We start from the raw sequence: 16,377 nt of genomic DNA on the forward strand, positions 1-16,377 counted from the left end.
TCTTATATTTACTGTCATTATCATCTGGTAACTCAGAATTTATTATTAAAATCTTACCATCTATGTGTCTTTTTGTCTATTTTGTGTGTCAATCATTGAGGAAGAAGTGTTAAACTTTCTACATTTTGATTTGTGTTTTGTCAATTTAGTACTATTGGTTAGGAATTACAGTTTCATAGTAATAATACTCCTTCTTTTTACCCCCATTACCATATATCTGAAGTTTTTCTATACGCTTTTCATTGAAGTCTGATACACACACAGGAAAGTGTAAAAATTGTGACTGTACACCCTGTTGACTTCTCACAGAGCACACATCACTGCATTGCCATTACTGACCAACAAATACAACACAGCAGTATGATCCAAGCGCTCATGAGGTTTCATGGGGCCTGGATCATGGGCAGCATTTCCCACACCTGGTGCAGGTGACTAGTTCACACATGGGTGTTATCTGACCATTGTGAGTGCTATGGGAAGGGTCATTGGATTAGAATCTGTGAATGGAAACCTCCTTTCCTCAGGATAATTAGTATGTTTTCTACTGGACACAGATCACATAGAAAGAAGCCTTATTGCTGCCTGGCGGGGTTCATTTCCTTGGGAACACATCCTACTGCAGGCATGTGGCAATGATAAGTAGACAAAGGTAATCTGGCCACATCACCCAGTTCTGGAGAAAGCCAAGCCTGCAGACTCATTTGTCTCTTCACTCTGCTGGGACTGAGCCAATGGCTTACCAATTGTTCCAGCCAGTTTGGACCTATCCCTGAGTCCTTGGATCTCACATGTATTCATGATATTAATTATGTTATGTTTATGTTATTGACAAAATAACAGATTCAGAAGAGCTAAATGACTTCCTTTAATCACATGAACTTATCCAGACTGTTTGACTCCTAGTTTAAAATTGCTATCTATGAAAACAAGTGTAATGACTTCTTTTTCCTGAAAAGTTTTCAGTTACTCTATATTTCTACTAGAAATGATGAAAAATTCTTGCATGGGGGTGGGGTATCCAGGCTTTCTACAAAGCTTCCATAGACTGCCTTCACTTGATTCTGACCACAACCAAACTCTGAACCCACCTAATCAGATGCCCTATCTCTAGCTCCCCTGCCTTTGTCACACCCTCACCCCTCATCCCTCCACTCTCTTCTTTCCCCATTTACAGCCTTTATTCAGCCTCTGCTCTCACCACCTGTTGAGTGATGTCAATGAGAAACTGAGTCTGTTGAGGGAAGAGGCATTGTTCCCTGTAGGGATGTGAGGGAGGGATTACTCCTGGCTTGTGCTCTTGAGCTTTCTCCTTGGAGGGGCCAAGTTCAAGCCTCTTTAGTTATTATGTGAGAATATGGAAAAGTGTTTTTGATGTGATTTCATGTTCCCCATGGAGGGATTCTCCAGGGCATAGAGCTCAATGTCATATAATCTTCTAGAATCAGTGCACTAAATCACTGAGTTGTATGTACAAGAAGGTGGCTTTGGCTAGAGGAAGAGCTCCTGATACAGTAGTGGGAAACTAAAAGAGATGGAGTCAGTAGGGAAGAAAGTGCAGCTTCTGCTTGTGTTCCTGATGGTGGGTTTTCCATGTATAGTTCTTCTCCCTGATAGTTGGAGAGGCAGTTGAAGGGATTTCTCTGTGATCAGGAATCACGAGACACAGCTGAACCATTTGAATCAGTAGACTCTTGATTTCGATGGCTTTTGTCTTCCTCTTCTTTTAGGACAAGAGTTCAGGCAATAATTAGAGTTTATGCAATAATTTTGCCTGAGCCAATCACCAAATTTTAGAGGTTTGCAACTGGAAGGGATTGGTAAATAAGTCTAATTGTTCTCCTTTTCAGTTGGAAGGATGATATCTACAGGAGGGAGTGATCAGATGGCCTGAGGGTCTTCTTCTAAGTTACAGAGAACATAGAGCATCTGTGGTCAGCTGCTCTTCACCACTCATGAATGTTCTGTTCCATAGCTTGCTCACAGTGAGTCCTAAAAGGTTTTCTTCTGTATTTATATGATACCCCAAATTCTCTGATTTAAAAAATCTATCCATTTTTAAATATTAGCCACTGAATATGTGTTATTCTTTTTTTCCCATTAGAAATGGGTTTTAAATGTTTGATCCTGTGACTACATTTTACTAATTTTAGGTGATTTTTTGATATCCAAATGATATTATTGTGGTTAACACAGCCATTTAATTTTACTGGATGATCGTGGTCAAGTAGAGAAATAAATCAGCCTGCCTTCTTCTGCCTGCTAATGTGGTAATGCTCTGCACTCAGACAACATTAAATGACTTCAGCTTACTTTGTCCTTAGGGTGTTCTGGGTTTCTCACCTCCCAGGGTGTGTTTGCTGGTTTGGAAAACATCACACCAAGGACAGTAGGCCTCTATTATAATAGTAATGTGTCATCTGGTACCTCTACCTTCACACGTCCTCCCTCCTTTTGACTTTCTGCTTCCAGCTAATATGACTTCCACTGATGACACTTATGATTATGGTTATTCACCACCCCCTCCCCCATTTGGAATTAATCTGACTCTCTTTGGAATGTCTAACATACTTGTTATTCCTTCTGCTTCTCAAAAGTTCTGAGTGCTGGTTTCACTTTTCAAAAGACACTCTGTTCCTTTAAGTTATCATGGATTTCCCTAATTTAGCACTCTTATTTACCAAATATTGATCCAGCATTTAGTATGGGTCAGGGACTCTTTTAGACATTGTAAGTATAGCAAAGAACAGAAAAAAATCTTCGAATCCTGAAACATTTGTTTTAGTGAGAGATTTTGATTTTATGTATACTATATATATGAATATATTTACTTATATATAAATTATACCATTTAACATATAGATGTAAATTAATTTATAGTTATATGTTAACTGTATATTTATAGTTATAATCTCAGTTGGGATAATGGAGAGAACAGAGCAGGGTGTTACAGGTGGAGTTTGAGGGCAGTGAGGGAAGGGTGCAATGAGAGTTTATGTAGCATTTCCAGCTCTCTGTTGAGTTGTAGGAGCAAATGTGTGCCTGAGATTACTGAGACTGGAAAACATTAGTTGTTTAATCAGTGTGTGTTGTATAATTGATGATGAAATGAACTTTATAAAGAGAAGTCAAATTGGAGGAGAGAATGGAGAAAGAGAAGGAGAGAGTGGAAACAATGAAATTGGTTTCAGAATGACCTATATTGGACGTTTCTTAAATCATCATGGTCGCAGGTATGAGCCAGAGAGAATTGGCTCTTAGAATTTGCCATGTAGTCCAATCTTAATGTAATTGGCTATGACCACTCTTTGCATAAACTAATAAGCCCAGAGGCAAGTCACATTATTTACAGAACAGTTAAGATAGGTATATGTGAAGAACAGCCCCCTTTGTGTGTTCCTCTCGCATTTTCACATTAGGCATGTCACATACATGTATTTTGAACATGACAAATATTTGCAATAAATATAAAACATCTTTGATGTAACTTTGAACTATTAAGTTGTTATCACAATTTGGTGGGTATCTTTTTCCATTTGTCTGTCTACTTTTTAATATTTAATTTTTGTTATCTTAAATTTCATAGTATTTAAAATTGAGAAAAATGAATGATACTCATAGGAATTTCGTGAAGGTGAAATCTAAGTTATAAAAGATTTATTTTGTATTAAGGCTATGTTTAATTTTCAAACTACATAATGTGAAAGGTGCTAAAGAATTTTGATACATTTTATACTTTACAGACAAGGTTCTGAGCCAGCATTCTTTACTTCCTCCTTTCTACTTGAAAGATTCATTAATCTGAGTAACTGGCCATCTCCATTATTGCCACACTGAGTTCCTCTCTGGGAGAGTTCTTTTTTATATCATCTGCCAAGTATACCTGGGGTAAGTGTAGACACTGAGTCCGCTGTTGGATGGTGACTTCATAACTCATATAGTATGTCCATAAATGAGAAACGTGCTCTACTACTGAAATGAAAAGGCAAAATCAAAGTTCTGTGGTTGAGTTCATCCTCCTGGGCTTTGCAAACTTTCCTGAACTGCAAGAGCAGCTCTTTGGGGTGTTCTTGGTTGTTTACCTGGTGATCCTGATAGGAAATGCCATGATCATAGTCATCATCTCCCTGGAACAGAGCCTCCACGTTCCCATGTACCTATTCCTCCTGAACTTGTCTGTGGTGGAAGTGAGTTTCAGTGCAGTCATTATGCCTGAAATGCTGGTGGTTCTCTCCACTGAAAAAACTACAATTACTCTCTCAGGCTGTTTTGCACAAATGTATTTCATTCTTCTTTTTGGTATGACTGAATGCTTTCTCCTGTGGGCAATGGCATATGACAGATTTGCTGCAATCTGTCATCCTCTGAGCTACCCAATGATTATGAACAAAAGTGTTTTCATGAAATTAGTAATGTTTTCATGGGTCTCAGGAATCATGGTGGCTACTGTGCAGACAACATGGGTGTTTAGCTTTCCATTCTGCGGCCCCAGTGAAATCAACCATCTCTTCTGTGAGACTCCCCCCGTGTTAGAGCTTGTATGTGCAGACACATTTTTGTTTGAAATCTATGCATTCACTGGCACTGTTTTGGCCGTCATGGTTCCTTTCTTTTTGATACTCTTGTCTTACATTCGAATCCTCTCTGCCATCCTGAAGATGCCATCAACCACTGGGAGGCAGAAGGCCTTTTCCACCTGTGCTTCCCATCTCACATCAGTTACCCTCTTCTATGGCACAGCCAGTATGACCTATTTACAACCCAAATCTGGCTACTCCCCAGAAACCAAGAAACTGATGTCCTTGGCTTACTCACTTCTTACACCTCTGCTGAATCCACTGATCTACAGCTTGCGAAACAGTGAGATGAAAAGAGCTTTGATGAAATTATGGCGAAGACAAGTAGACTTACACACTCTCTGACTGTGCTGGGAAGCCATGAAATATTCATTTGGTCATTGCCTGACTGAAGTGTTTTAATTTTAATAAATGGTGGGAAAGTTTGCATTTCTTAGCTTGAGTGTGTTTCATTGGTTGAGTTTTTGAAGTCCAATAATCTATCAGGGCTCCCTTTTGATCGTGTACTGTTGTCATTCATTTCTCAGGGGTATATAAGTTTCTATAACATATAAAACAATTCCTTATGAATTCCTCTATTATGATCATCCATGTCATTACTGAATTATTGTCACCAAGACGAAGCTCCAATAAACACGTCTTTTCATATGTCCTGATGTACTGATGTTTTATTTCTGTATGACAGGTTCCTCAAAGTTGTCCTGATGGGACTGAGTGCATGCACTTATATATTTAGTAGCTACTGTAGAATTACTCTTCCAAATGATTGTAACTTCAGATGGACCTAAAGGCCCTTGAATAGGGTAGAGTTTCAAGAGACCAACAAACTGAGGAGTATTTTATTTCTGGAGTGAGAACCTGTTCCATGAATGACTAAATAAGTATAGTCATTTTGGGGGGACCACACCAGTTCTACATCCTGGACTCACACATGTTATTTTCAAAACAATAATCTTTGGTGTTTTTTAGATACTCATCACAAGGTTGGTGACCAGAAACTACAGGATAGTTCCTTGATATCTCACTTGATGGTGTCTGTATATCTTTCAGCCATAGACCACTCTTTGTCAAGACTTTTGTTAAATGTCCCTTTGTAGGCCCCCCAATGCTATGATACATTCTTTATAAACACAGGACGATTCATTTCTTTATTATGGGAAACTAAGTGATTAAGCATTTGTGCATGTTTTCCATGGCCTTGAGTCATGTCAGTAACCATCACATGAGAGAAAAAATGAAATAATTACTCATCCAGCAACATTTGAAACATTTAATTTTTGCCCCCAAATTTATGTTGGTATTTATACACAGGAAGGGGCCGTTTTATTGAATCCATAACACATGAGCTTCTACTGCTCTTAGTGTGTGCCCCAGGGATGATAACAAAGGGGTAAAACACTGTTCCCACAGTCACTCATTTTTGGGAAAAACAATCCTTTAATTACTACTGCCTTTGCCACAAATGGGAAGTAAAAATGCAAAGCTGATTGGATTTCTACGAAAGGATATTTCATCATCAAATGGTTGAAACCAGTTTGGGTAATATTTGAATGTAGTACAATCTTTGCAGTAGGGCATTGAACAGGCATTTGGAAGTCCTTTAATCAGATTCTGTCCCTTGATGTCCTGAAATGTCCTCATAGCCCTTAGAGGGCTCAATTAAATAAGGCCCATTGAGGGGGAAAAACCTGCCAAAGTCTAAATCCCAAGACAGACATAGAACTTCATTTTGACTTTTGTTCTTTCATTTGTTTATCCCTTCGATGATTAAACCTGTTTTGCTAGGGCTGACTTAATGGCACTGTCCCTGGGGAAACAAGTGTCTGTCCTTGAAAATTCCAAGTTCCTTGGAGGATCACTGATTTTGGCAGGTCACAGAAGCCAGCCACACCATGCCTCTGCCTGTAGCCCAGGTGAGGAACAGACGCTGAACTGGCAAGGTTGCTCATGTGACGATTTCAAAGTCACGATGCTTCTCCATTTAGTTATGAGGTTGACAAAACTCATAAGTAAATGTCGTGATTGTCCGCTAAAGAGCAGCTGTTCTGCAACACCAGCTTTAGTTTCATAGCAGCTGATAGGACGGATACCTGACATCACGCCTTCATGGCTCTGAGGCTGACACAACTACTTCCAACCACAAGCAACGTGGGCAATAAAAAAGTGAACTTTAAAAATGTAAAACTTATGATGTCTCCCCTGGCTTAAATTATGTCAAAACATGCCCTTCTCGCCATCTGATATGTTTTTCACCGTATTTCCGCTGATTAATTGCTTTTCTTTCCTTAGACGTCCTCAAAGTGTCTTTCCTTAAGGCAACCATTCTTGACGCCCCCATCCCCATCTTCTTCTCCCAAATTATTCTCCCTCTGAACTCTCTTGTCCTTTCTTCACAGCCCTCTATTAAACTGCGCATCTTGTAGCAGTTGCCTGCTTGTTATTTGACAGGTCCAGGCTGCTTGGTGACACAGTTCCTTTTTCCTTGTCAGGCCCAGTGTGTCCCGGGGTGGGTTTTGTTGTGACTTAACCCTGTACATAGTCCTGGTGTCCAGGAGTGGAGGTGAAGGTTCTCAATGTGATAGCTTTCCTATAGTTTTCTTGCTCCTAATGGGACACACTGGCCACTTCTGCAGTTACAGAAATTTCAGAGATTCTTGGGAGTGAAAATCACTGGAGACACCCATCCAGACTTCCCATCATATGTGTCAAATCTTTAGATTTTCCCAACCTCGGTTTCAACCTGGCATAATAGAACTTCCTCGATTAAGCACTGAACTACCTTTGACCCTCATTCATGGAACTCGAACTTCAGCTTTTTCTGCCTGGTCATTGCAAGACTTGAGGGTGCTTGTGAACCACTGAAATATTTTTGGCTATCGCACTGCATGTTCAGTGGTTCACTGATTGCACTCAGCGCTGTGGTGAACTCTCTGCAGGGATCAGTGCAACAGTATAATGGCTATATATTTCCATTATGCTTTGACTTATCAACCTGCATCCTTTCCCACCTTTCAGGCCACTGATCAAGGTTGAATCGTTGCACTGGCTGGTACACTTTCTGCCACAGTTACATAATTCTCAGTCGCCATTCCTGAAAGTTTTTATCACTAAATTGGTGGCCTAAGATGCCATCAGATTTTTAGTAATGTTCTGCATGTGATTAAAAGTGATGTGCTTTCTTCCATGTTTCTGACACAATGTTCTCTATACATGTTATAGACTAAGTTGCATTGGGAATATTATCTTTCTCCTTACTGATTTATTTACTTCTTCTACCAAATAAAGAGGCATGTCACAGTATGCCAGTGTGGTTGACACTCCTATGTTTCCCTGTGTATCGGTCAATAACTTCTGGGTATATTTTCAGCTATATTATTGGACGCCTGCAGGTTTAGAATTGTTATATCTTCCTGGAGAATTGAATGTTTTCTCATTATAATATAACTACATAAATTTCCTTTAGAGTCTGTATTATTTTGGAGTGTCATTTTCCTTCTTCTTATGTTTAGCCTTTCCATACCCTTATGATTTAGATGTATCTACACTGAGGAGTGCTGTGGAGGAAGCGTAAATGAGGGCAGCAATGTTGTGGTTGGGGTCCCATTTTAAAGAGGTTGATTTGGGAGGATCTCATGGAGAAGATGCTCCTTGGGCAAAGGAACATAAGGGAGTTAGAGTTTTCTGAGAGCGCAGTCCGTGTTCAGGGAAAAAACATAGGCAGTAGCTGTGAGATGGGAACATGGCTGCTGGAGGTGAGAAAGAGCAAAGCAGTCGCATGCCTGAACAGGAGTGAACCAGGGGATGTATTGTACCAAAGATGAGCCCAGAGATCCCATAGAGTTTCTGGGAAATGGATCTTCAATCTACATATTTTGAGTTTGGCTTCCACAGTGAAAGGTATAGGGTGCTATGGAAGTATTTTGAGCAGGGGAAAGGAAGAATGGAAGAGAAATTTGGAGAGTATGGCTATTATGCAATGAGAGAAGAATGTAATTTGGATCAGAATGTTAGCTTTATAAAAGGAGACTTTTTTTTAACCCTCAACTGAGAATGTTTTGTTGCTTTTTCTTTTTTAAAAAATAAGATTTTAGTTATTTATTTTTAGGCAGAGGTAAAGGGAGGGAGAAGGAGAGGGAGAGAAACATCAATTGGTTGCTTCTCGCACACACCCTTAATGGGGACCAAACCAGCATCTGTGGCATGTGCCCTGACTGAGAATGAAACCGGAAACCTTTCACAATGTGGAATGATGCCCAACCAAGTGAGTCACACCAGTCAGGGCCGTTTTATTGATTTTGGAGGCAGAGGATAGGAGTGGGGGAGGTTGGGAGAAAGAGAGAGGAACATAATTGGCTGCCTCCCATACACGCATGCCCTGACTGGGGATGGAATCAGCAACCTTTTGGTGTGCGGGACAATGCCCCAAACAACTGAGCAATCTGGCCATGCATAGGAAAGGTGAGAATTTTTAACACTGTCTTTAGTATAGCCCAGGACAGTATTAAAAATTCTCACTGGTTGTCTCTTGTGACTTTAACAGTGACACCCACTCCTCCACCTTCGATGATGGAGCTGGCACTGCCCTCAATGACCACTTGGTCAAGCTCATTTCCTGGTATGACAATGAATTCGCCTACAGCAACAGGGTGGTGGACCTTGTGGTCCACATGGCCTCCAAGGAGTAAAAGCCCCATGGACCACCAGCCCCAGTGACAGGAAGAGAGACCCTCAGCTGCTGGGGAGTCCTTACCCCAAACCGATCCCCCAACACACTGAGAATCTCCTAACCTCCATTTTCCATCCTAGACCCCCTGAAGAGGGGAGGGGCTTAGGGGGCCCAGCCTTGTCATGCACCATCAATAAAGTTCACTGCACCCAGCCAAAAAAAAAAAAAAAAAGAATTTTTAACACTGTATTTCGAAGAGGGAGCCACAGACAGGTTACAGGTTTGATATGCTGTGGGAGGAAAAATGGATTGAAGGATGACACCTTAGCTTTAGGCCTGTGAAACCAAAGCTTTAAGCTGCTGTTACCAGAGATGAGGAACACAGCAGGTCAAGCAGGTTTTAGGAAAAGAACAGGAGTTCATTTGGGACACATTAATAAGTGTAAATGTGTTACTTAATTTAAAGTGTTTTCATTAGTATTCTATATTTCATTTCTGACTTCCTGTTAACCTGAGAGATACTTGCAGATTACACAAACATTTTTAAGACTTTAGCTTTCTTTTTCCACATGTGGTTGTTGTTTTGCAGTTTTATTGAAAAGTCTGTCATGTATATGATTGCCAAGTATTTAACTTTATTAATATTTTCTTTCTGACAAGTACATAATCAATTTTTATGAATATTACATAAATGTTTCAGGAAAAAATATAGAGTTAGCAGCATAAAAAGTTGTTTTTGTCTTCTATTTACTCTCATAATCATCTGGTAACTCAGAATTTATTATTAAAGTCTTACCATCTATGTGTCTTTTTATCTATATTGTGTGTCAATCATTGAGGAAGAAGTGAAAATTTGCACATTTTGATTTTTGTTTTGTCAATTCAGTACTATTGGGTAGGAATTCCAGTTTCATACTCCTTCCTTTTTACCCCCATTACCATGTATCTGAAGTTTTTCTCTACGCTTTTCATTGAAGTCCGATCCACACATAGGAAAGTGTAAAAATTGTGACTGTACACCCTGATGACTTCTCACAGAGCACACATCACTGCATTGCCATTACTGACCAACAAATACAACACAGCAGTATGATCCAAGCGCTCATGAGGTTTCATGGGGCATGGATCATGGGCAGCATTTCCCACACCTGGTGCAGGTGACTAGTTCACACATGGGGTGTTATCTGACCATAGAGAGTGTTATGGGAAGGGTCATTGGATTAGATCTGTGATTGGAAACCTCCTTTCCTCAGGATAATTGGTATGTTTTCCACTGGACACAGATCACATAGAAAGAAGCCTTACTGCTGCCTGGCAGGGTTCATTTCCTTGAAACACATCCTACTGCAGGCATGTGGCAATGATAAGTAGACAAAGGTAATCTGGCCACATCACCCAGTTCTGGAGAAAGCCAAGCCTGCAGACTCATTTGTCTCTTCACTCTGCTGGGACTGAGCCAATGGCTTACCAATTGTTCCAGCCAGTTTGGACCTATCCCTGAGTCCTTGGATCTCACATGTATTCATGATATTAATTATGTTATGTTTATGTTATTGACAAAATAACAGATTCAGAAGAGCTAAATGACTTCCTTTAATCACATGAACTTATCCAGACTGTTTGACTCCTAGTTTAAAATTGCTATCTATGAAAACAAGTGTAATGACTTCTTTTTCCTGAAAAGTTTTCAGTTACTCTATATTTCTACTAGAAATGATGAAAAATTCTTGCATGGGGGTGGGGTATCCAGGCTTTCTACAAAGCTTCCATAGACTGCCTTCACTTGATTCTGAACACAACCAAACTCTGAACCCACCTAATCAGATGCCCTATCTCTAGCTCCCCTGCCTTTGTCACACCCTCACCCCTCATCCCTCCACTCTCTTCTTTCCCCATTTACAGCCTTTATTCAGCCTCTGCTCTCACCACCTGTTGAGTGATGTCAATGAGAAACTGAGTCTGTTGAGGGAAGAGGCATTGTTCCCTGTAGGGATGTGAGGGAGGGATGACTCCTGGCTTGTGCTCTTGAGCTTTCTCCTTGGAGGGGCCAAGTTCAAGCCTCTTTAGTTATTATGTGAGAATATGGAAAAGTGTTTTTGATGTGATTTCATGTTCCCCATGGAGGGATTCTCCAGGGCATAGAGCTCAATGTCATATAATCTTCTAGAATCAGTGCACTAAATCACTGAGTTGTATGTACAAGAAGGTGGCTTTGGCTAGAGGAAGAACTCCTGATACAGTAGTGGGAAACTAAAAGAGATGGAGTCAGTAGGGAAGAAAGTGCAGCTTCTGCTTGTGTTCCTGATGGTGGGTTTTCCATGTATAGTTCTTCTCCCTGATAGTTGGAGAGGCAGTTGAAGGGATTTCTCTGTGATCAGGAATCACGAGACACAGCTGAACCATTTGAATCAGTAGACTCTTGATTTCGATGGCTTTTGTCTTCCTCTTCTTTTAGGACAAGAGTTCAGGCAATAATTAGAGTTTATGCAATAATTTTGCCTGAGCCAATCACCAAATTTTAGAGGTTTGCAACTGGAAGGGATTGGTAAATAAGTCTAATTGTTCTCCTTTTCAGTTGGAAGGATGATATCTACAGGAGGGAGTGATCAGATGGCCTGAGGGTCTTCTTCTAAGTTACAGAGAACATAGAGCATCTGTGGTCAGCTGCTCTTCACCACTCATGAATGTTCTGTTCCATAGCTTGCTCACAGTGAGTCCTAAAAGGTTTTCTTCTGTATTTATATGATACCCCAAATTCTCTGATTTAAAAAATCTATCCATTTTTAAATATTAGCCACTGAATATGTGTTATTCTTTTTTTCCCATTAGAAATGGGTTTTAAATGTTTGATCCTGTGACTACATTTTACTAATTTTAGGTGATTTTTTGATATCCAAATGATATTATTGTGGTTAACACAGCCATTTAATTTTACTGGATGATCGTGGTCAAGTAGAGAAATAAATCAGCCTGCCATCTTCTGCCTGCTAATGTGGTAATGCTCTGCACTCAGACAACATTAAATGACTTCAGCTTACTTTGTCCTTAGGGTGTTCTGGGTTTCTCACCTCCCAGGGTGTGTTTGCTGGTTTGGAAAACATCACACCAAGGACAGTAGGCCTCTATTGTAACAATAATGTGTCATCTTGTACCTCTACCTGTGCAAGTCATCCCTCCTATTGAGTTTCTGCTTCCAGCTAAAATGACTTCCACTGATGACACCTATGGTTATGGTTTACACCCCCCCCACCCCACAACCCATTCAGAATTTATCTGATCCTCTTTGGAATGTCTAACACACTTGTTATTCCTTGTGCTTCTCAAACGTTCTGAGTGCTGGTTTCACTTTTTTAAAGACACTCCAGTTAAGGTTATGGATTTTCCTCAATTTTCCCCTTATTCATCAAATATTGATCTAGCATTTATTATGGGTCAGGGTCTGTATTAGACATTGTAAGTGTAGCAAAGAACAAAAATAATCATTTAGTCCTGGAATTTATGTTTTAATGATATAGTTAGATTTTATGTTACTATATATAAAAATACATTTAGTTATATATAAATTATCCTATTTAACCTATAGATGTCAATAAATTTACAGTTATATGTTAACTACATATTTATAGGTATGATGTCATTTGGTGGACCTGGAGAAAATAGAGCAAGGAATCATGTGAGCAGTTAGAGGGTAGTGAGGGAAGGGTGGAATGCCTCACTCGTATATGTTGTACTTTTGGTCTCGTTGAGTTGTAAGATCAAATGTGTGCCTGAGATTACTGAGCCTAGAAAACGTTAGCTGCTTAATCAGTGTGTGTTGAATAGTTGATGATGAAGCGAACTTCTTCATGAGAAGGCAAATTGGAGGAGAGAAAGGAGGAAGAGAAGGAGAGAGTGGAAACAATGAAAATGTTTTCAGAATGACCTATATTGGACTTTTCTTAAATCATCATGGTCACATGTATGAGCCAGAGAGAATTGGCTCTTAGAATTTGCCATGTAGTCCAATCTTAATGTAATTGGCTATGACCAGTCTATGGATAAACTAATAATCCCAGAGGCAATTCACATTATTTACAGATTACTTAAGATAGGTATATCTGAAGTAGAACCCCCTTTGTGAGTTCCTGTGGCATTTTCATATTCAGCTTTGTCACACACATCTATTTTGAGCATGATAAGTATTTGCAATAAGTATAAAACAACTTTGATGTAACTTTGAACTATTAAATTGTTATTTTGTGGGTATTTTTTTGCATTTGTCCACTTTTTATATTTATTCTTTTGTAGTCTTACATTTTATATTACTTCAACTTGAGAAAAATGAATGATACTCATAGAAATGGCATGAAGATGGAATGTAAGTTATAAAACACTTATTTTGTTTTAAGGCTATGTTTAATTTTCAAACTACATAATGTAAAAGGTGCAAAAGAATTCTGACATATTTGTACTTCACAGACAAGATTTCTGAGGCAGTAATCTTTACTTCCTCCTTTCCATTTGAAAGATTCATTAATCTGAGTAACTGGCCATTCTCCAAGTTGACACACTGAGTCCCTTTCTGGGAGAGTTCTTTTTTATATCATCAGCCAAGTATACCTGGGGTAAGTGTAGACACTGACTGTGCTGTTGGACGGTGACTTCATAACTCATATAGTATGTCCATAAATGAGAAACGTGCTCACTACTGAAATGAAAAGGCAAAATCAAAGTTCTGTGGTTGAGTTCATCCTCCTGGGCTTTGCAAACTTTCCCGAACTGCAAGAGCAGCTCTTTGGGGTGTTCTTGGTTGTTTACCTGGTGACCCTGATAGGAAATGCCATGATCATAGTCATCATCTCCCTGGAACAGAGCCTCCACGTTCCCATGTACCTATTCCTCCTGAACTTGTCTGTGGTGGAAGTGAGTTTCAGTGCAGTCATTATGCCTGAAATGCTGGTGGTTCTCTCCACTGAGAAATCGTCAATTTCATTTGTGAGTTGTTTTGCACAAATGTATTTCATTCTTCTTTTTGGTGTGACTGAATGCTTTCTCCTGGGGACAATGGCATATGACAGATTTGCTGCAATCTGTCATCCTCTGAGCTACCCAATGATTATGAACAAAAGTGTTTTCATGAAATTAGTAATGTTCTCATGGGTCTCAGGAATCATAGTGGCTACTGTGCAGACATCCTGGGTGTTTAGCTTTCCATTCTGCGGCCCCAGTGAAATCAACCATCTCTTCTGTGAGACTCCCCCCGTGTTAGAGCTTGTATGTGCAGACACGTTTTTGTTTGAAATCTATGCAGTCACTAGCACTGTTTTGCTTATTATGGTTCCTTCCTTTTTCATACTCTTGTCTTACATTCGAGTCCTCTCTGTCATCCTGAAGATGCCATCAACCACTGGGAGGCAGAATGCCTTTTCCACCTGTGCCTCCCATCTCACATCTGTTACCCTCTTCTATGGCACAGCCAGTATGACCTATTTACAACCCAAATCTGGCTACTCCCCAGAAACCAAGAAACTGATATCCTTGGTTTACTCACTTCTTACACCTGTGCTGAATCCACTGATCTACAGCTTGCGAAACAGTGAGATGAAAAGAGCTTTGATGAAATTATGGCGAAGACAAGTAGACTTACACACTCTCTGACTGTGCTGGGAAGCCATGAAATATTCATTTGGTCGTTGTCTGACTGAACTGTTTTAATTTTAATAAATGGTGGGAAAGTTTGCTATTCTTAGCATGAGTGTGTTTCATTGGTTGAGTTTTTGAAGTCCAATAATCTATCAGGGCTCCCTTTTGATCGTGTACTGTTGTCATTCATTTCTCAGGGGTATATAAGTTTCTGTAACATATAAAACAATTCCTTATGAATTCCTCTATTATGATCATCCAGGTCATTACTGAATTATTGTCACAAACACAAAGCTCCAATAAACACGTCATTTCAAATGTCCTGATACTGTTGTTTTATTTCTGTATGACAGGTTCCTCAAAGTTGGCCTGATGGGACGGAGTGCATGCGCTTACACATTTAATAGCTACTGTAGAATTACTCTTCCAAATGATTGTAACTCCAGATGGACCTGAAGGCCCGTCAATAGGGTAGAGTTTCAAGAGACCAACAAGTTGAGGAAATCTTTATTTCTGGAGTGAGAACCTGTTCCATGAATGACTAAATAAGTATAGTCATTTTGGGAGGACCACACCAGTTCTACATCCTGGACTCACACATGTTATTGTTCAAAACAAGAATCTTTGGTGTTTTTTAGATACTCATCACAAGGTTGGTGACCAGAAACTACAGGATAGTTCCTTGATATCTCACTTGATGGTGTCTGCATATCTTTCAGCCATAGACCACTCTTTGTTGAGACTTTTGTTAAATGTCCCTTTGTAGGCCCCCCAATGCTATGATACTTTCTTTATAAACCCAGACGATTCATTTCTTTATTATGGGAAACTAAGTGATTAAGCATTTGTGCATGTTTTCCATGGCTTTGAGTCATGTAAGTAACCATAACATGGAGAGAAAGAATGAAATAATTTCTCACCCAGCAACATTTGAAACATTTAATTTTTGCCCCCAATTTTATGTTGGCATTTATACACAGGAAGGGGCCGTTTTATTGAATCCATAACACACAAGCTTCTAATGCTCTTAGTGTGTGCCCCAGGGATGATAACAAAGGGGTAAAACACTCTTCCCACTGTCACTCATTTTTGGGAAAAACAAGCCTTTCATTACTACTGCCTTTGGCACAAATGGGAAGTAAAGATGCAAAGCTGATTGGATTTCTACGAAAGGAAATTTCATCATCAAATGTTTGAAACCAGTTTGGGTAATATTTGAATGTAGTACACTCTTTACAGTAGGGCATTGACAAGCATTTGGAAGTCCTTTAATCAGATTCTGTCCCTTGATGCCTGAAATGTCCTCCTAGCCCTTAGAGGGATCATATAATGAAGGCCCATCGAGCGGGAAAAAACCTGCCAAAGTCTAAATCCCAAGACAGACATAGAACTTCATTTTGACTTTTGTTCGTTCTTTCATTTGTTTATCCATTCATTGATTAAACAAGTTTTGTAAAAGGAAAAAGATTTATATGGTCTGAAGAGAAACCAGAGTATAATGATTAAACCTGTTTT

At 39.6% G+C, this 16,377-nt stretch overlaps 1 protein-coding gene and 1 pseudogene across 1 annotated transcript; both read left to right on the forward strand.

Annotated features, from left to right (window-relative positions):
• Positions 1 to 3,914: 3,914 nt before the first annotated feature.
• Positions 3,915 to 4,919, forward strand: LOC128781071 (olfactory receptor 10A3-like; annotated as a pseudogene).
• An 8,529-nt stretch (positions 4,920 to 13,448) lies between these two features.
• Positions 13,449 to 14,900, forward strand: LOC128781089 (olfactory receptor 10A3-like). The gene has a single exon (XM_053925527.1). The coding sequence runs from the start codon at positions 13,909 to 13,911 to the stop codon at positions 14,875 to 14,877; it is 969 nt and encodes a 322-aa protein (XP_053781502.1). The 5' UTR covers positions 13,449 to 13,908; the 3' UTR covers positions 14,878 to 14,900.
• The last annotated feature ends 1,477 nt before the right edge of the window (positions 14,901 to 16,377 follow it).

The sequence above is a fragment of the Desmodus rotundus genome, chromosome 5 (assembly GCF_022682495.2).
Source record: "Desmodus rotundus isolate HL8 chromosome 5, HLdesRot8A.1, whole genome shotgun sequence".
Lineage (NCBI taxonomy): Eukaryota > Metazoa > Chordata > Mammalia > Chiroptera > Phyllostomidae > Desmodus > Desmodus rotundus.